This window comes from Mobula hypostoma, chromosome 15 (assembly GCF_963921235.1).
Source record: "Mobula hypostoma chromosome 15, sMobHyp1.1, whole genome shotgun sequence".
NCBI classification, from domain to species: Eukaryota; Metazoa; Chordata; class Chondrichthyes; order Myliobatiformes; family Myliobatidae; genus Mobula; species Mobula hypostoma.
In genome coordinates, this window is record NC_086111.1 from 50,808,605 (window position 1) to 50,830,818 (window position 22,214).

General features: G+C 40.7%; 1 protein-coding gene across 2 annotated transcripts in view; it reads left to right on the top strand.

Moving 5' to 3' along the window:
* The window catches only part of LOC134356830 (protein FAM107B-like), a 164,126-nt gene that overhangs the window by 76,148 nt on the left and 65,764 nt on the right, over nucleotides 1–22,214 (top strand). The window contains exon 2 of one of the 2 annotated variants that reach the window (XM_063068005.1): nucleotides 1,345–1,408. The exons of the other annotated variant lie outside the window; for it this stretch is intronic. Coding sequence (XP_062924075.1) covers nucleotides 1,345–1,408 — 64 coding nt within the window. The remainder of the gene's footprint in view (nucleotides 1–1,344; nucleotides 1,409–22,214) is intronic. 2 annotated transcript variants of the gene reach the window in all.

The window sequence follows — 22,214 nt, forward strand, 5'->3', positions numbered from 1 at the left end:
TTCCTTGCTGAGTTCTGAATTTGGGTTCTGACTGAACTAACGCCCGGGTAAGTACGCTGTGAGTCATTTGTTATTCCTCAGTTATGTTCTTCGAATAAATCCTCATCATTACTTTCTACCTTCAAGTCTTAAGTTTACACCACGCCTGGCTTTGTTTTGCCTGAAGCTCCCAATACAGAACCAGTCCTATGTCTTATAGTCTTGCAGTCTTCTTCAAATGGCTCTTCTCCCCTGCGGTCTATGGCACCCAGCCGTCATTGGTCCTGGTTGTTAGTTCCTCCCTGTGTTTCAGTTTCTGAAACTGACTTTTGTCTTTTAACGTAGTAATCTGAACATGAAATTAGGTTCCCAAGCCTACCAGGGCAAGAGAGAGACTTCACATCAGGGGAGTCCTTTTAATATGGAAGTACTGATATTAAACCTTTTTTCTTCAGAACATGTGATATTGCTTTTCATGCATTCAAGTTGTGATTAATACTAAGCAAATTAATTACTAATGATTTTTTTAAATTTTTATTATAGCTTTTTCTTTTCATTTGATAATTCACAGCGTGAGTTTTGATCTTAACAGAAGCTCCTGAATGAAAGCTGAATTTTTCTTTGGTAATTCTCAGGTGCCTTCTTTGTAAATCTTATTTAAGACCATTAATCAGTGGCAGAGGACCTTGATCTTAAAGTTCAAAGTTTCAAGTAAATTTATTATCAAAGTACATATATTAAGTTTGCTTTGAACTTTGAATTCTTTACATCTGCTAAATAGCATTTTTTGCTTTTTTTTTAAATACAGCATATTTGGCTGAAATCCTTCTTTCAAGGCAAACCATTAGTGCTGATTTACATATGTGCTCTTCATCACATCAAAACCTACTCTAATAATTAGGACGGATTATGAGGAAACGCTACAGCTGTTCACTCCTACTTCTCCTCTTACTGACGATCACAAAGCACCGATAAAGTGGAAATATTACCAACTCAGTTACAATGTTAACTGCGATGAAAACAGCCCCAAAGATGTTTCTTGTTATAGTCATACCATGCATAGAGTCATCTCCCAAGTTCACATTTCCAGCAAGTGATCTGGCCCACAGCCATGGTGCATTGGAAAATCGCAAGCACATTTCATCACTACTAAACTTTGGGGTGGTTTTCACGCATGTTGACAGATTCTTTTCACAAAACAAAAAGTGCTGAAGATGCCACAGATTTGTCAGTTGACAGCACAGATGAAATAGTGGTTCAGGTGCAAAACCTTTCTTGTGAAACAATAAATTAATTTGTTTCCTAAAATCAGCAGTCAGAGGAAAAAATTTAAATTCCATCATTTTTTTTTTACTTTTTTTACAGAAAGGATATTCTTTGCAATCCAAGTCAAACAATGAAAATAGAAAACATATACTGAATGGCTCGGGTAAGCTCTCATTTAAGTTATATGTCTTAATTCAGAACAAAAATCTATATCTGTACATATAACTTTCAAATTAACTTTGGGTGTATATTAGAAAGTTTAACTAAATTATAATGAAACTTCTTAGTTAAAATATACTAGGGCAAATCTGATGGGATGAAGGTTATACATACTCAAAGCTACTGAGGATCTAAGAGTCATACAGCAGAGAAACAAGACCTTTCTCTCATCATACCCAGGACAACTTTGAAGCCCCAGCTTTATAATTCTCCTTTATTAGCACTTGGTCCATGGCCTGTGTGCCACGACAATTCAATTCAACATCTAGCTACTTCTTAAATATCGTATCTGCATCCAAGCCCATTCCAACAGTATGTTCCAGATTCCAGCCACCTACTGGCTAAAACTTTTCTCCACAGATTCCCTCTAAACCTTTACCTATAACATCTTAACGACTGCCATGGACATTGTTTCCACACAGAGCAAGACCATAAAGATGTATGCAAAACTTTAGGGAGGCCTTTGTAATTTGTTCTCCAAATTAAGTTACGCTTATCCAAAGAAGTGGAAGTATCTAAAACACAGTGGGTTGTCTTCACCTGTGGAAGTTATGGACTGCTGCAGTACCTCTGGTGAAGATAGTCCAATTGTTTTAATATGTCGCAAGCCCCTAGTGTTTTGAACTGACGCAATAGAGGAAGACCAGCACATATCAAAGTGAAGAAGCTCTGTGATTTGAAGGAATGCTTGAGGAATCATCCCATTCTATTGGATCTTCTGCCTTTCAGCAATTGGTGATGGGGATCTCGGGTTTGGGAAGTGCTACTAAAACAGCCTTGACAAGTTTCTGCCGTGTACTTTTTCAGTATTGCAGTCTGTACCAGGATGTACTAGTAATGAGAAAATTGTCATTGAGAGCTGATGCATGAAGACCTAGTCACAGAGAGTACTTTGAATTGAATGGTGATGAGTAGCTTAAGTAATATTGTAGGTATACTCCTGCAGTCAAATGGAGAATATTCCCTCACATGACCATTTCATTTACATGGCTGGTCCAAAGAAGTTTCTGAGAAAACTCAGCCATTCTTCTGAGAGATTTACAAGGATGTTGCCTGGATTGGAGGGCATATATTACGAGAATAGGTTGAGTGAACTTGGCCTTTTCTTCTGGAGTGACAGAGGATGAGAGGTGACCTGATAGAGGTGTATAAGATGATGAGAGGCGTTGATCGTGTGGACAGCCAGAAGCTTTTTCCCAGGACTGAAATGGCTAACATGAGGGGCGCAGTTTTAAGGTACTTGGAAATAGGTACCAAGGGAATGTCAGTGGTAAGTTTTTCACACAGAGAGTGGTGGGTACATGGAATGCACTGCCAACAGCAGTGGTGGAGGTGGATGAAATAGGGTCCTTTAAAAGTCTCTTATTTAGGTGCATGGAGTTTAGGAAAATAGAGGGCTATGCGCTAGGGAAATTCTAGGCAGTTTCTAGAGTAGGTTACATGGTCGGCACAACATTGTGGGCCGAAGGGCCTGTAATGTGCTGTAGATTTCTATATTCTATGTTCTGTGTCCTACTCTATTGCCCGGTCTTGTTCATTTTATTGTTGTCGTAAAGTGCCACTTCCATTTGTTCTTTTGTATAACATGATGTAAGAGTGTGGGAAACTTACTTGACCTATGCGCATTAAAATGCACCCTATAGGCAGGATTCAGTGTGTTGCAGATCAGGAGAATGTCACAGATTCACAGTCAATGTTTTGCTGTATGTCTTGGAGATGCGCCTCTTAAGAAGAAACAATTCTGCTCCTCTCCTTTCCTTTTCCAAACATCTCGCATCACCAATGGCAGCAGCATTTAAAGTGCGAGCAACTTCTCTTTAGGAAGTATTGAATGTTGTATGGCAGTTTCTTCTTGTTTCATTCACTAAGATACCAGGGGATAGCCAGTTATTTGAATTAACAGAGTTAATTTTCTCATGAAAGAACTTATACAGTGCAAAGTGGCATTTCATTGCTCTGTGCTCATTATCACACATGCTACAGTTCATAATGTGGTATCAAATAATATTAGATATGACACAAAATTATGCCAACTTTTTGGGGAGGCATTCTCCAAACTGAGTTATGCTCATCCAAAGATGTGAAAGTATCTATTTCTTTTTTTTGGTGTGTAGCTTACCAGGAGGACAAATAGGAGACCTCCCTGGATGAGTGGATAAGCTCCTGGCCAGACCTGGGGTAGATCCAGTAGTCACTGTCCATATTGGAACAAATGACATAGGCAAGGGTAGGCTGTCAGTTCTGCAAGATTAAAAAGTGGGAAGCTTCAGGACAGAACTGACAAGGTGGTCTTCTCAGAAGTTTTGCCATGTGCCACGTGCCAATCCAGGTAAGACGGGGGAGATTAGAAGATTTAACGCGTGGCTTACATCATGGTGTAGTTTAGAGGGACATAGGTTCATGAGACATTGGGACACCTTTTGGGGCTGATGGAGCCTGTACTGCCAGGACAGGTTGCATTTGAACCGGAGGGACACTAATGTACTGGGCAGGCTTATGCTCCAGTTACTTGAGGACTGTTTCAACTTGGGGATGGGGGGCAGGAAACTTGGAAAAGGCCAGGCTCAACTGTTTAAGCACCTCAGTGGAGAAGAACATATTCAGACATATAACTGATTATAGGCTTCAAAAATATAAAAGTAGGTCAGAAGATGATGAAGAACATCAGTAATAGACTATGGATGGCCTGTATAAGTGCAAGAAGTATTAAGAATAAAATAAACAAGCTGGAATTGTACACAAGTTCATATAAAGACAATATAATAGCAATAACTAAAATCTGGCAAGACCTCAAAGGATGGCTATGAATGGAGGAGTAGCCATATACGTAAGAGAGAATTTAAATGTGAGGCTTATGATAGGAGATGAATCGAGACTTAGTAAAGATATCTGGATGAGAATTGAAAGCTATCAGGATAAAAGAATAACATTGGGTGTATGTTATAAACCCCCTAATGATGACAGTGATTTTAATGAACAGAATATTAAAAAAGGTCAAGTTCAGAGGGTGATGTTATAGCTACGGGTGACTTTAATTTCCCAAATATTAAGTGGGAGAACCCAGTAACTAATGGATTACAGGAAAGTGAATTCACTGAGTTAGTGAATGATTGTTTTTTTGACTCAGTACGTAAATGCATCAACAAGAGGGGAGGCCTATCTAGATTTGATGTTCTGTAACAATCAGAGTAGAATTTTCAGTACAGGAGCTGTTGAGCCTTTAGGAAAAAGTGATCATGATATTGATATTGTTTTTTGGGAGAGTATATCAGTAAAAACCAAAGCCATTAAATTGAATTTCAGAAAGGCAAAGTTCGTGCAGATGCGGCAAAGACTTCAGAAGGTAAACTGAAAAGAACTGCTTGACGTAGGAAGAGGTACAGTCGATGTTTCGGGCCGAGACCCTTCGTCAGTTGCTGCGTTTACCAGCAACTTTTATGTGTGTTGCTTGAAATTCCTGCATCTGCAGATTTCCTCGTGTTTACTTGATGTAGAGTCAGTTGAGAAACAAAGGGTTGATTTAAAGAGGTAATACATGTAGTGCAGGAAATGTTCATACCCAAGGTCAGGAGATGCAATAAAAACAAAAGATCAACTACATGGATGAATAAAGAGATACACAAAAATTATTGAAGAAAAGACAGCTATATAAGGAATACAGAAAAAAATAGTAATGATGTTAACCATAAGGCATATGAAAATAAGAGAGCTGTAGCCAAGAGGGAAATTCAGATTGCCAAACAGCAGGTTGAGAAGGAGATTGCTGATAATGCTAAGATTGACCCTAAGAGATTTTAACTTTAGTACTAAAAGAAAAGACAAGGAGGAAGTTAAGTGTGTTAATAATAGTGGTGTTTTAAATTATGCAGAGAAGGACGTAACGGATACTCTTAACTCGTATTTTGGTGAAGTATTCACCTGCAAAGGTGCTAGCAATATATCAGTAAGTGTGGAGAGAAATAAGGTTGTTTGAAGTGACTTAGAAAGCTGAAAAGGCTGAAAGTTTATTCATCTCCAGGGCCAGACAATATAAATCCAGGGATACTTAAAGAGGTCTGTGATTATATATACAAACCCATAACATGCATTTTTCAAAAGTTATTGAAGTCTAGTGAAATCCCTAAGGACTGGTAATGGGCTGACGTTGTCCCAAAATATAAGAAGTGTGATCGCACTGACCCTGGTAACAACAGACCAGTAAGCTTAATGTGTATCACACACAAGATAATGGAAACAATAATAAAGAATGAGATGGAAAAGCAGCTGATAAGAACAAGCATGTTAGCAGAAAGACAGCATGGGTTCAGAAAGGGGAAATCATGTTTTACTAATATGCTGTTCTATGAAGAGGCAAATAAAATTATGATAACAATAGATCAGTTGATATAATTTTCTTGGACTTTCGGAAGGCTTTTGACAGGGTACCCCACAAGAAGTTAATAATCAAATTACAGGAGGTAGGGATTCAGGGTAACGAGAGTGGATGGGTGCAGAATTGGCTGAAAAACAAGAAACAATGAATTATGGTGAGAGGATTATTTTCACACCTGGAGCATGTTAAAAGTGGGGTTCCGCAGGGATCGGGTTTGGAGCCACTGCTGTTTTTGATTTACATTAATAATTTGGATAAGCACATAACAAATAAACCAGTAAAATTTGCCGACAGTACAAAATTAGAGGGATGGGCTAATAACATTCAGGCAGCAGAATCAATGCAGCTAGATCTAAACAAAATCCAGATGTGGGCAGATAAATGGCAGATGAAATTTAATGTAAGTAAATGTAAAGTATTACATATAGGAATTAGAAATATTGGATGTAAGTATACAATGGGGGGGGGTCTGGAATTAGAAAGTGCACTGTATGAGAAAGAGTTGGGTGACCTGGTAGACTCATTACTATCAACATCTAGCCAATGCACAGAAGCGATTAAGAAGACTAATAGAATATTGGGCTCTATAATGCGTTCAGTGGAGTTCAAGTCGAGACGTTCTCCTTAAGCTGTATAATGCACTTACGAGGCCACACCCTGAGTACTGTGTACAATTTTGGTCTGCATATTGTGTGAGGGATGCGAAGGCACTGGAGAGAACCCAGAGAAGGACAACTAGGTTCATTCCAGGTCTGCCGGGTATGGGCTATGAAAAAAGATTGAAAGAATTGAATCTTTTTAGCCTAAGTAGACATTGAATGAGAAGAGACACGATCGAGGTATTCAAGATCATTACGGGTATAAGTAAAGTAGATGCTAGCTGCTACTTTAAAAGTAATCCATCATCAAGGACATGGGGCCATAGGTGGAGATTGGTTAAGTGGAGATATCAGACTATCATTTACAAAGTGAGCTGTGGACACACGGAACAAACTATCTAGTTGTGTAGTGAGCATAGTGCCTTATAGACTTTCAGATCTAAACTCGATAGTTATTTCAACACACTATGTGAATAGGAATTTGGTAAACTTGGTCGGGCCAAATGGCCTTTCTTGTCAAAAACTTTCTAACGCTCTAAGTTATGTATTCTGCTCCAGTTGTTGTATGATATAGATAGAATATTTCCAAAGTAAGATCTATGAAACTTGAATGTTTGTTTTCATTTTGCTTTTCATAAATTGTGTATAGTTTCCAACATTTTTAATATCAATTATGATAGAATTGGGCTTTAAAGAATGTTTTTACCTCACTTCACTAGTATGCTTAAGTAGAAAGAAATTGAATTTCTTTATACCTATGCATTTCTTGTAATTCATGGCAGAAAGAGCACACTTTCCAAAGTTAAGAAAGTGAGACATTTTGAGTTACTGTGGAAACTTCATTAATAAAACATGTACATATGAAAAAAAATCAAATGACACTTGAGCCTACCATCATTTTTTCAAAATGTTAACATAGTACTGAGATGTTTCAAAGCAGTATCAAGACTAGCAAAAGTAGTGTGTTTTATTTGCTCTTCATGCAACTTGTTGGGTGTAGTTGGCTTAAGTAAACAGGTAAAATCCTTCTAGAAGGAACAATTGAAGGTATGACATCCAAATATTTACATGGAGCTATGTTATTTAAATTGTCTAATTATAAAAAATAGTCTTGCTAAGGTGGATCCCATGCATCTTCCTCTTCTGGATCAGCCTGCCCTGAGGGACCTTGTCGAATGCCATACTCAGCTTTAAGCTCAATGATCACTGAGTGCAACGTGTAAGGCATTAGTCTGTACACCCAGGACCACTGCAACAGGACATTTACATCCAATCAACTTTCAATAAATGAGGGGCACTGGAGGGATTTATCTTGTGAATATTCACTCCAAAAATTGTTCCAAATCATCATCACCATTATTATGTGCAGTGTCGTATGACACGGGCAACCATGGTCTATGACCGTAATTGTTCTTGGCAAACTTTTCTACAGAAGCGGTTTGCAGTTGTCTTCTCCTGGGCAGTGTCTTTACAAGAAGGGTAATCCCAACCATTATCAATACTCTTCAGGGTTTGTCTGCCTGGCACCAGTGGTCACATAACCAGCACCAGCTGCTCACACAACCTGCTCCCATGGGTTCATATGACCCTGATCAGGGGAAGAGGAGCTAAGCAGGTGCTAAGCCTTGCCCAAGGGTAACCTGCAGGTTAGTAAGGGAAGGAGCACCCTACACTTCCTTTGGTAGAGACATACCCTCACCCCACCACCCAATATTCCCAATACGCAACCAATGACACACTGATCTTGTAGAAAAACTGTACTTAATCTTCCAATATTTTGCACTTCAGAGGAATCTGGAAAGATAAGGGATTGAGGCTGTGTTCATGACTGTGTACAGATTGCTCATTTGGAGCAGAGAGGGATGCAAGCATATTTATGCTGTGTTAGTAATGGTGTCAAAGGTTATGGGCAGAAGGTGTGAGAATGGTGTTGAGAGGGAAAATAGATCAGCCATGATTGAACGGCAGGGTAGACTCAATGAGCCAATTGGCCTAATTCTGCTCCTGTGTTTTACGGTCTAAGAGCAGGTGAACAAGTGCAGGTGGTTCTTCATCCTGCATTCAGTCAGTCCCAGTAAGAGGCATTTTGACTATACAGGAACTAAAGGACCCACTGTTATGGATTACCACTCTACAGGCACAAGCCCTTCGACCCATTGCATTTATACCTGCACCATGAACACATCTACACTATTCCCATATTTCCTCTCACATCCTCGTCATCTCCCTGCTGATTCCCCTGCCACCTACCAACGTCCATGGCCATTTTACAGCCACCAGTTAACCCACCCAAGTTCATCTTAGGCATGTGGGAAGAAATTGGAGCTTGTGGGGGGAAATTTATATCTCTAGAGCTATGAAGCATCATTGCTAACCCTTGTGGGGCAAAATCAAATTTTCACATTGCCTGCTCTCTCTGGTTTTTGCCATAGCATAAGGGTGAGCAGGAAAATTATTCTCAACTAACAACTAGGTGATCCACAAAGGTAACCAAAAATTTGTGAGTGTCAGGGGGGCAGATGTGAGTGTAGTTGCTATTGTGGAAGAGAAGGTGCTTGGGAAGCTGAAGGTGTCAAGTTATATAAGTCACCTGGACCAGATGGACTACACCTCAATGTTCTAAAAGAAGTAGATGAAGAGATTGTGAAGGCATTTGTAGTCATCTTTTAAGAATCACTAGATCTTGGAATGGTTCCAGAGGACTGGAAATTTACAAATGTCATTCAATTCTTTAAGAAGGGAGGGAGGCAAAGATAGGAAATTATAGGCCAATTAGGCTGACTTCAGTGGTTGGCAAGATGTTGGAGCCTATTATTAAGGATGGGGTTTTGGAGTACTTGGAGGCACATAATAAATTCAGCCAAAATCAGCACGGTTTCCTAAAGGGGAAATCTCATCTGACAATCTGTTGCAACTCTTTGAGGAAATAACAAGCATGTGAGCAAAGGAGGGTCAGTGGCTGTTGTTTACTTGTATTTTCAGAAGGACTCTGACAAGGTGCTAACCAAGATTACTGGCTGTTTAATGAAAGAAGAACCCATGGTGTTACAGGAAGGATACTAGCATGGATAGAAGATTGGCTGACTGGCAGAAGACAAAGAGTAGGAATAAAGGGAACCGTTTCTGGTTGGCTGCCAGTGACTAGTGTTGTTCCGCAAGTCTCGGTGTTGAATTACTTCTTTTCAAGTTATATGTCAAGGTCTTGGACGATGGAATTTGTGGCCAAGTTTATAGGTAGTACAAAGATAGGTGGAGGGGCAGGTGGGCTGAGGAAGCAGGGAGTCTGCAGAAGGACTTGGACAGATTTGGAGAATGGACAAAGAAGTGGCACATGGAATAGAGTGTTGGGAAGATTCAGGTTATTCAAGTTGGTAGAAGGAATAGAGGCATACACTGTTTTCTAAAATGGAAGAAAATTCAGAAATCTGAGGTGCAAAGAGACTTGGGAGTGCTCATCAGGAATCCCTAAACGTTAACTTGCAGGCTGAGTTGGTGGTAAGGAAGTAAGTGCAATTTTAGCTGTCATTTCAACAAGACTAGAATATAAAAACAAGGATGTAATGCTGAGGCTCTATAAGGCAGTGGTCAGAATGCACTCTGAGTATTGTGAGCAGCTTTGGGCACCTTATCTAAGAAAGGACCTGCAGGTGTTGGAGAGAGTCCAGAGGACGTACATGAGAATGATTTTCGAGAATAATAGGGTTAACTTATGAGGAGTATTTGATGGCTCTGGGCCTGTACTCACTGGAGTTTGGAAGAATGAGGGGGATTTCATTAAAACCTATCAAATATTGAAACACCTAGATAGAGCAGATGTGGAGAAGATATTTCCCATGGTGGGGGAGTCTAAGACCAAAGGGCATAGATTAAGAAATGAAGGATGTCCCTTTGCAACAGAGATGAGGAGGAATTTCTTTGGGCAAAGGGTGATAAATCTGTGGAATTCATTGCCGCAGATGGCTTTGGAGACCAAGTCATTGATTATATTTGAAGTGGGGGTTGATAGTTTCTTGATTCGTCAGGGCATCGAAGGTTACATGGAGAAGGCAGGAGAATGGGATTAAAAGGGATAATATATCAGCCATGGTGGAATAGCAGAGCAGATGTGTCAAAAGTTCTAATTCTGCTCCTATGTCATATTCTGGTCTTATGGTAGCCCTGGGCAGCTTGTTTTCAGCTTCTCCTGCTCTCCAGGGAGGAAGATCCCCATCCACTCATGACCTTCTACACCACTGGTATTGATACTGAGATAGTTAAGTAACTTTTTCTGTTAATGGCCACTGACGGCAGGGTATCAAGCAGTTGGCTGAGTGGTATTACATCACCAGTGACCCAGGATCAGTTCCTACCGCTGTCTATAAGGAGGTTGCACGTTCTCCGTGTGACTGCATAGGTTTTCTCCGGGTGCTCTGGTTTCCTCCCACAGTCCAAAGACATGAGGGTTAGTAGGTTAATTGATCACATGGGTATAATTAGGAGGCGCAGGTTCATTTGGCAGGAGGGGCTTATTACCATGCTGTATCTCTAAATAAAAGAAAATAATTAAAATAAGTAACTCCATTTTTCTTTAGTTTAATAAGTTTGAAATTCAATTTCCTCTTGGATCTGACCTGAAATGTTCCAAAACAATCTACTCTTTGGAGATCATGGAGTGTGTGCAAAGATGTTATTGCGCCCATTGCAAGACTGCATTTGCTGCACACCACATGATCATGGAATAAACAGGATAGTATCACAAACGTGATTAGTATGAATTATGGGAAGAGAATTCTGTAATTAGAGCAGATTTTGAGATTAGTGAGTCATACTTGTCTAAGTCAGTTCTCAGATGCTTTAGTTCCTACTTTGGTTAAAACCTCGGAACACTGATGAACGTTATACATTTTCAAGCATTCTGATGATTTTGTGCTTTCTGCTAAATGCTTCCACAAAACAATATAATTTTGAATTGGCAACATTCAAAGTTCCTCCAAGAACCAGCTGTGCCAGATATTGTTAAATGGAACTTTGACAAGCACAGACCTGCCAGAATTGTCAGAAAGTCCCCTAAGAATTGCATCATGAACTGTGAGAGTTACTTTGCTTAACTAGTTTTTTTTTAGTTTCTTACTTCCACCTTAATAATGTCTAAAGCGAAAATGAACCTGAATTTGCTCATTATTTCTTCAGTTTATGCTGTTAATTTTATGTTTAGTTGCCATATCTGGAAGTCAAATAATCATATTTTGCATTGTAAATAGAAACCTTAAAGATCTTTAAAAACATCATGCCTGGGAAAGCCTAGCACTGACCCGCAGAGTGCTAAAGATGTTTCTGAAAGTTGGCAGAACTTGTGATTCAACATTAACATGAGAAGGGTATTTCAGCAACTCCCTTGAATTCATGAAAATGACAAAGGTATTATTATGCTGCTTAAACAAAGCATGCGGAACAATCAGATGACTCATCTTTATGTTAATAAAAGCATACCTCATGGGGGAAGAAATCTAAATCCTCGCAGAGACCATCAAATACCTCCACAGCATGCCTTATTCAAAACTAAGGAACTGATTTTGGACTTCAGGAGGGGGAAAGCCAGGCAAACTCTCACCAGTCCACACTGACAGGCCTGCAGTGGAAAAGGTGAACAGCTTCAAGTTCAACATGTCAGAGGATCTATCCTGGGTGCAGCACACAGATGCACTCACGAAGCAGGGGCTCCAGCGTCTCTATGTTGGTAGTCACTTAACCAGCTTTGGCATGTTATCAAAGACTGAGAAACTTCTGCAGATGTACAATGGAAAGCATTCTGACCAGTTCCATAGTATGTAAACTCCAATGTGCAGGATCATAAGACGCTATAGAGAGTGGTGGACTTAGCCAGTACAGCTCTCCACACCATTGAGGATGTGTACGAGGGGAAAAGTCCCAGGAAGGCAACATCTATCACTCAGGATGCCCACAATCTGGGACATGCCCTCTTCTCATTGCTGCCTTGAGGCAGGAGGTACAGGAGCCTGAAGACCCACACTTCAACCTTTAGCACAGCTTCCTCCCCACTTCAATTGGGTTCTTGAACTGACCTGAAAACCCCTCATTCTTCCTTGGGCTGTATTTCCCTCAAACCGCACTAATGTTGTTACGTCTATTTCTGTGTTTATTTTGTCCTGTAGGTTTTACCTCCGGATTTGTATGCCCATGGCAATAAACTTGAATTTAAACTTATTTTGTGGGAAGATTCCATTCTTTGAATCTGTCTTTGCATCAGAACCAGTGCCAAAAGGTTAGCACTTTCTATTAGAAGAGTTTCTCCTTTCACAGATTAATTTAAGCCTCCCTATGAGAGGACAGTGATATCAGCTACATTCCTGAGTCATACCCAGTCATACATAAGTAGGATATTATGCACACAGAACACATCTCCTCACATCCTGCTCAGTGAATTGTCCAATGATAATAAACTTGGATTTTTACTGTGCTTCAAATATAGAAAATTCCTTACAGATACTTTACAGAAGAATTGCAAAATAAAGATAAAATAAAGAGGAAGCAGAATACAAGGTCACATTGACAGGATCAAAGACGATGTCTAAAACTTGATGTTTTTGCAGTCGAAGAGAGGGGTTTAGGAGTATGGTTGCATTTTTAAGGATAAAACCTTGAGCATGGAGAAGGAAGTAGAGAAGATGCTGCCCAGTGCCAGAATTGGAGTTGAGGGTTTGAGGTTGAACATTGAATTAAATCATTTATAGTACTCCTGAGGCTGTGGTGAAAGTTGTGGTATAGAACTTAACACTGAAAAACGAGCAAATAATGTAAAAATAATATTATATGGTTTACAACCTAGAAAAGCATAGCCATTCATATAGTATTTTGGATATCTGACCTTGCATAGTTAGAAAGGAATTTCTTTAATTTTATCACCGTGCAATTATACTGCAGCCTCTGTTTTACAAGTACAGTGTTCTGAGCAAACTTGTTCATTAGTGGATGATGAAGTGACTGAGATCAATGTCAAGAAACAGCAAGTCAATACATGCCCATGTGTGACCTTGGCTACTCTCCTCCATCAGTTTTTGCTTTTGATCAACACAGCACATGGCCCAAATCAACTTCATGCCAAACCCCTAATCTCAGAGCAATCTAAATGGACAAAGATATTTAAACCCTGTTCTCACTGGAATGTTGTTGAAACCAGTGTGAAGATTTATTGGTTGTTTTGATTTTCAGTCACATGCATGAATAAGTAACCTCTTGTATTATTCATAGTCTACAGAAAGTGTAGTGACCTGTCAGATGGGATTGATTGATATTGCTTCAAATAAACGAAGAATGAGAGGCCTGCACAAAATAATGAAACATGGAAACAATGCAGGATTACTTTATCGTGAATTTCAGCACGTTAAATGGTGATGCAAATTTCATTAAATTTGTGCTCTTTATTAAATTGTAAATAGCTTGCAGCAAATATCTAATCATTCAACTGTCACACAAAGCATTTAATTTGGCTACAGTGTTGTTAGAGGTGAGCCATTCAAAAGAGTGCAGTCATGGAATTTTAAACACTGAAGGAAGCCATTCAGCCCATGCTGTCCTTGTCAGCCCTTTGGGAATGCTACTTAATTCCATACTCCATCCTATTCTCCATAACTCTTCAAGTACCTGCCAAATGACCTTTTAAGTGTACCAGCAACACACACAAACTGCTGGAGGAACTCAGCAGGCCAGGCAGCATCCAGGAAAAGAGTACAGTTGTTGTTTCGGGCCGAAACCCTTTGGCAGGACTGGCCTGCTGAGCTCCTCCAGCATTTTGTGTGTGTTGCTCGGATTTCCAGCATCTGCTTTTAAATGTACCAATTGAATTTTATTCAAATACCCTTTCAGTTAATGCATCTCAGACCTTAATAATCCTCCATGTGAAGATTTTTTTTCCCTTCACATTTGTTCTTTGGCAATTATTTGAATTCTGTGATACTTTGTTATTGTACTAAGTACCAGAGGAATCAATTTGTTATTTCATTCATCTCTGGGATCTGCTGGTAAGACCAACATTTATTGACCATCTCCACTTGACCTCGAGCTGGGGCTGGAGCTGCCTCTGGAATGGCTGCAGTTCTTCTGGCGAAGTCACTCCTGCTGTGCTGTTGGGTAGAAAGTTCCAGCATTAGACCAAGTGACGAGGAAGGATCAGCGTACACTTTTAAGTCAGAATGTTTTCCCATCTTGGTGGTAGAGGTTGCAGATTTGGGAAACAAAATCAGAGATGTTTAGGGGAGTGACTACAGTGCATGTTGCAAATGATACACACTGCTGCTACTGACCACCATAATTAATCTAGGAAAACCTTTCACCATTTGGTGCATCTTTAATTGGAGCTCACTTTAGAATTCTCCACTTTCAGGAAAGCAATTCCAGCTTCTCTAGTCGTTGCACAGTTCCTCGCCCCTAGGTATTATCCTGGTAAACCTCATCTGTTCAGTCTACAGAGCCTCAATATTTTCCCCAGAGCATGGTGCCCATAAATGTTTGCGTCACTCCAACTGAAGCCCAACCAGAGATTTGTATTTACTGTCTGTCTGTCTAGGTACTATATCCGATGCGGACTTTGGTGACCATGGTTTTCTATATAGATCTACCCTTCGTTTTTTGGATGACTTCCATTTCCTCGATGTGTAGCTACCTGGCTATGCTTTTGACATACATAAGCCGAGGTCTTCCTCCAGGTTTGCTCCCCTCAATCTTTCCAGAGAGTATGAGTTTTTGTATTTACTACTTAGTCAAATTTTGCATCACCCTCAAGCTTCATAGTTGTTATTTATATTACAGGCTGAATGTGCCGGCTATATTATTATTTATATTATAGGCTGAATGTGCCGGCAATATGCAGACAATGGTAAAGCAATGGTCTTAAGAACAAGCAACACACATAAAAGTTGCTGGTGAATGCAGCAGGCCAGGCAAAATCTCTAGGAAGAGGTGCAGTCGACGTTTCAGGCCAAGACCCTTCGTCAGGACTAACTGAAGGAAGAGTGAGTAAGGGATTTGAAAGTTGGAGGGGGAGGGGGAGATCCAAAATGATAGGAGAAGACAGGAGGGGGAGGGATGGTGCCAAGAGCTGGACAGGTGATAGGCAAAAGGGATATGAGAAGATCATGGGACAGGAGGTCTGGGAAGAAAGACAAGGGGGGGGCGGACCCAGAGGATGGGCAAGGGGTATATTCAGAGGGAGAAAAAGGAGAGTGAGAGAAAGAATGTGTGTATAAAAATAAGTAACAGATGGGGTACGAGGGGGAGGTGGGGCATTAGCGGAAGTTAGAGAAGTCGATGTTCATGCCATCAGGTTGGAGGCTACCCAGACGGAATATAAGGTGTTGTTCCTCCAACCTGAGTGTGGCTTCATCTTTACAGTAGAGGAGGCCATGGATAGACATGTCAGAATGGGAATGGGATGTGGAATTAAAATGTGTGGCCACTGGGAGATCCTGCTTTCTCTGGCGGACAGAGCGTAGATGTTCAGCAAAGCGGTCTCCCAGTCTGCGTCGGGTCTCGCCAATATATAAAAGGCCACATCGGGAGCACCGGACGCAGTATATCACCCCAGTTGACTCACAGGTGAAGTGTTGCTTCACCTGGAAGGACTGTTTGGGGCCCTGAGTGGTGGTAAGGGAGGAAGTGTAAGGGCATGTGTAGCACGACCTCCTCTACTGTAAAGATGAAGCCACACTCAGGTTGGAGGAACAACACCTCATATTCCGTCTGGGTAGCCTCCAACCTGATGTCCTGAACATCAACTTCTCTAATTTCCGCTAAGGCCCCACCTCCCCCTCGTACCCCATCTGTTACTTATTTTCATACACACATTCTTTCTCTCACTCTCCTTTTTCTCTCTCTGTCCGTCTGAATATACCCCTTGCCCATCCACTGGGTCCCCCCCCCCGTCTTTCTTCCCGGACCTCCTGTCCCATGATCCTCTCGTATCCCTTTTGCCTATCACCTGCCCAGCTCTTGGCTCCATCCCTCCCCCTCCTGTCTTCTTCTATCATTTTGGATCTCCCCCTCCCCCTCCAACTTTCAAATCCCTTACTCACTCTTCCTTCAGTTAGTCCTGACGAAGGGTCTCGGCCTGAAACGTCAACTGCACCTCTTCCTAGAGATGCTGCCTGGCCTGCTGCGTTCCACCAGCAACTTTTATGTGTGTTGCTTGAATTTCCAGCATCTGCAGAATCCCTGTTGTTTGGTCTTAAGAACAACTTTGGTGTGACCCAACCCAGTTCATACTTCCGTTCAGTCAGAAAAATATCTATTGAACATGGCTGCCTCCTATCCCCAGTCAATTATCTAACCAAGTTACCATAGATTTCTCTCTGACCTGTTTGACATGTTTCTAAAAAGGCAGAACAATATGTGCAATTCTCCATTCCTCTGGCAGCATTCCAAGGTAAACTAGTGATCAGAGCAACCCATATCCTCAAAAAGTCTCATTCAAAGTTCAAACTAAATTTCCTATCAAACTACATATATGTCACCATATACAACCCTGAGATTTATTCTTTTCAGACATACTCAATAATTCCATAGAATAACAGAATCAATAAAAGACCGTCCAACATGGGTGTTCAACCAGTCTGTAAAAGACAACAAACTGTGAAAATATAAAAGAAAGAAAGAATAATAATAAATAAATATTGAGAACATGAAATGAAGAGTCCTTGAAAGTGAATCCGTTGGTTATGGTAACATTTCAATGATGGGGCATGTGAAGTTATTCCCTTTGGTTCAAGAGCCTGTGGTTGAGGGGTAGAAACCGTTCCTGAACCTGATGGTGTGAGTCCTGAGACTCCCTTATCTTCTTCCTGATGGCAGCACCAAGAAGACAGCATGTCCTGGGTGGTCAGAGTCCCTGATGGATGCAGCTTTCCTGCGACAGTGTTTCATTTAGATGTGTTCAGTGATTGGGAGGGTTTTACCCATGATGGACTGAGCGGTTTCCACTACTTTTTGTAGGATTAAACTATGATTGTGTCCTATCTGGACCAGGGTGAATTTTTTCAAGATGTCAACCTATTTAACACTTCCATTCTACCTATTTTCTCCAATTTAGTATCTCTAATAAATAACGTGATGGATATTCATTGTCTCGGAGTAGGAGGCCTCTTTCTTTTCACAAGAGTTTTCTAAACACAGCAGCAGTGAGCTTCTAAAGATCAAAGTTTTGCTTTTGAGTAAGTTAAACTTCCAACCAATATTCTTTATTTAGCTTCTTGTCATAAGCAGGAGCCAGTCTTCAGTTCTTAGTAATAATAATCAGTTTGAAGTTAAAAAGACAGATTTGCAAACAAGCACTCCCCATAGAGCCACAGACTTGCTGATCCGAGCACATGGGCTTATTGCACAAGAGGTACAGTGTAAGACAATGGGCTTTGTTAACCAGGCTTATTTCAATCTAGACAATGCTGGTTATCTTATTTAGTTCAAGGAAGCTTGCAGACCAGATTGATATTTTCACTAATCATATCAAGTAGTTTGTCCGCTAATATTTGGCAGGTTTATGTGCTAAAAGAGTTAGCTAATTGTGAGGACCTGGGAATTCTGCTTCCAGAAGCTTTTAGACCCTTTGTGCAAAAGAGATATCTGAAAAAAAATCACAAAGTCAACCAAGTGGCAGAGAAACAGTATGAATGTAGAGAGCAGCCCAAGCTTTTTAAGAATGGTTAAAGAACAAGAAGAAGAATGACAGAAACACAAGGTAAATTAGAATCCATTCCTCTACCTTCGATTTCTGCGTCCAATGACTAGTTTGGCAGCAGCTTGTGGGTATGTCTTTTTAGCTTACAGGAATTGTACCCGTGTTTTGGAAATCCTTTGTGTTTTAGAAATGTTTTGTAATTTGGAAATAATATTTTATAAGATAGAAATCCTCTGTGAGTTTTAAATGTGCTTTAAGAATTTGTTGAGATTAAATGAACTGTGCTAAAACTACTTTGTTAGCTGGTAGTTAACCTCCTTGGTAGGGAGGGGGAACCCACCACTCAAACAGTGGATATTGGCAGATAAACTTGTCATGTAGGATAAACAAGGAAGTGAACTAATTTTTGAAGATTAGGGAGTTACAGTATAACTTCCCTTTAGTAAGGGTACTCATGGCTATTTATATCGGATAGGGATCTTCATTTGAGTTTAGAACTTCGCAGTCAGCAAACCCAATACCATTATATTTTCCAATGCTAATATCATCTTCTCCTTTTCTGGTACAAAGCAATTATTAAGTATTTCATCAGGCCCTCAGAAAAATTTCCTTTCATAGTCCAATATTAGTTATATAGTTCCTTTAATTATCCTTTTGCTTTATGCTTGTTTACAAAGGATTTGGACTGAACCATTGATTTTTTTGTTTGAAGATCTCTTTGTTCTTCTGATACCCTTGTACAAATCCTAGCTGTCGCCTGTATTCTGTACCTCAGGCCTTTGGAAGAGTTGTTGTAGAGTTACCCATAAATATCACTACCTCTGAGTTTATTGTGCCACAGTATTCAGACCCAAATTTAATATCGCCATCATAAATGTTGCAAAATTTGTTGTTTTGTGACGGCAGTACAGTGGAAAGATGTACAATTACTATCGATTACAGAAGTAAATAAATAGTGCAAAGAAAGAAATAAAAGGTAATTTTCATGGGGTCCATGAAACCTGGTGGCAGAGAGGAAGAAGCTGTTTCTGAATCATTGCACGTGAGTCTTTGGGTTTCTGTGCCACTTTCTATCTAGCTTGTCCAACTTGGGTAAAATAATCCAATCACTGTAATATTTTAACATCGATATATATTGTTTTGGACCTGGTGCAAGGTTCTCAGTTAGATTGAACTCCCTGAACAGATTGATAATGTTTTGAAATGGCAGCTAATAAGTCAAAGCTCGAGCAATTTTTTCGTTCTTCTTAATCAGTCTTGAGGATGATTGTTTCCATTCCATATCATACCTGAGAGTTCGAAGATGATTGAAGGAGCCAATGTGGGGCACACAAACACAGATAGACTGGGCGTAAGAGGTCTTTGAAGATCTGGGTGACTATTTAACATAGCAGGTGATGCAGTCCTTCCACTGACCACTCTGGACTTCTGTATGCTCTGGATGAATGGACTCGGGGATTGACAATGTCAAGCACATCTTCTCCACTTTGGTAAGTCTTGGGACAGGGATTCCAAGCATGTCAGTACGGATACCACATTTTTTCCAAAGATGATTTTGAATATAGTCTTGAATCATTTCCTCTGTCCATCTCTTATTGTGATGGAGCTTAGAATAAAATATCAACCTGTAAACAATTATCTCCATCTTATGTCTGTTACATGATGACATGTCAGTTATGATCTTAACTAATAGGTTCATCACGACCCTGTGCCAGGACAGATCAGGGTCAGGCAAGGGTGCATCATCACTCATCTCTTCTTAATCTTTCCCATAGCAGTACTGTGTCTCACCTTCAAGTTTTTGGCTAGTATCAAGCTAGTCCACAGTATCTTCAGAGAACCTCTTCAACCTATGTCACCACTCTAGAACCAAGGTCACTCCATCTGCAGTTATTTAGCTACAATATGCAGACAACACTTGCATAGTATATTCTCAGGGACCAAGATCCAAGTCACTGCCGACTTGCTCACTGAAATATATTGCTAACTTGCCCCCTGCCCATACAATTCTACCCTCTGACAATGAAGATCCACAATGAGACTCCAGACAACGTGGACCTTTACCCATAACTTGGGAGCCACATCACCAGGTGTGCACCATCAATGGTGAAATTCACAATTACTTTCCATGTGCCTCTTCAGTCTTTGACTGTATTGTGATGATCAAGACCTCAAATCCCCAGGACCAAATTCATGATCTGTTGGGCAGGAGTGCTCCTTTCCTTTCTGTATGTTTCCAAGCTGTGACCTACCTAATACAGGAATCCCACAGTAATGTAGGTACCGTGAATGATGTCTCATCAAAATCATTCAAACTTACTTAGCAAGATAAGTGAATTAATATCAATAGCCTCTCCCAGTCTGTTATTTCCAACAATGAAATGATGAGAGGCATTAGATAGAGTAGACATTCAGTCTTTATCCCTGGGTGGAAATGTCAAATACCGGAGGGCATGGGTATAATGTGTGAGGAAAAAAGTTTAAAGGAGATGTGCGAGCTAAGTTTTGTTTTATGACACAGAGAATAGTACTGCCTGGGTAATGCTGAATGAGGCAGTGGTAGGAGCAGATATGATAACAATGAGTAGGAGGCTCTTAGATCAGAATCAGAATCAGATTTATTATCACCAGCATGTGACATGAAATTTGCTAACTTAGCAGCAGTAGTTCAATATAATACATAATCTAGCAGAGAGAGAGAGAAAAAAAAAATAAAATAAAACATAATAATAAATAAACAAGTAAATCAATTATGCATATTGAATAGATTTTTTTTAATGTGCAAAAACAGAAATACTGTCTATTAAAAAAAGGTGAGGTAGTGTCCAAAGCTTCAATGTCTATTTAGGAATCAAATTCCAGAAAGGAAGAAGCTGTTCCTGAATCTCTGAGTGTGTGCCTTCCGGCTTCTGTATCTCCTACCTGATGGTAACAATGAGAAAAGGATATACCCTGGATGCTGGAGGTCCTTAATAATGGACGCTGCCTTTCTGAGACACCGCTCCCCGAAGATGTCCTGGGTACTTTGTAGGCTAGTGCCCAAGATGGAGCTGACTAGATTTACAACCTTCTGCAGCTTCTTTCGGTCCTGTACAGTAGCCCCTCCATACCAGACAGTGATGCAGCCTGTCAGAATGCTCTCCACGGCACAAATACAGAAGTTTTTGAGTGTGTTTGTTGACATGCCAAATCTCTTCAAACTCCTAATAAAGTCTAGCCGCTGTCTTGCCTTCTTTACAACTACATCGATATGTTAGGACCATGTTAGATCCTCAGAGATCTTGACACCGAGGAGCTTGAAGCTGCTCACTCTCTCCACTTCAGATCCCCCTATGAGGATTGGTATGTGTTCCTTCGTCTTACCCTTCCTGAAGTCCACAATCAGCTCTTTCGTCTTACTGACGTTGAGTGCCAGGTTGTTGCTGCGGCACCACTCCACTAGTTGGCATATCTCACTCCCGTACGCCCTCTGGTCACCACCTGAGATTCTACCAACAATGGTTGTATCGTCAGCAGATTTGTAGACGGTATTTGAGCTATGCCTAGCCACACAGTCATGTGTATATAGAGAGGGGAGCAGTGGGAATAGAGGCATACAGAGCTTGTGCAGACAGGTGGGATTAGCTTATCTTGCCATCCTTGTCAGCACAGACGTGAATGACCAAAGGGGTTTTTCTTGTGCTACGCTGTTCCATTGCCTGATTGTTCAATGAGCGTCTGGATATCACGCATTGAATCTGATGGACAGCCCACGTGGTCTCCTGCCTTATACACATAAATTGCACTGTGTTTGTCACAGTAATCACAACAGAGTTTCTGTTGTTCCCCAAAGAACAACAACGATCCCACTACAAAACACATCCTTCCCCCCCCCACTTTCTGCTTTCCGCAGGGATCGCTCCCTACGTGACTCCCTTGTCCACTCGTCCCTCCCCACTGATCTCCCTCCTGGTACCTATCCTTGCGAGCAGTGCAAGTGCCACACCTCCTCCTTCACTACCATTCAGGGCCCCATACAGTCCTTCCAAACACTTCACCTGTGAGCCTGCTGGTGTCATCTACTCTATCTGGTGCTCCCATGTAGCCTCCTGTCTATCAGTGAGACCCGATGTGG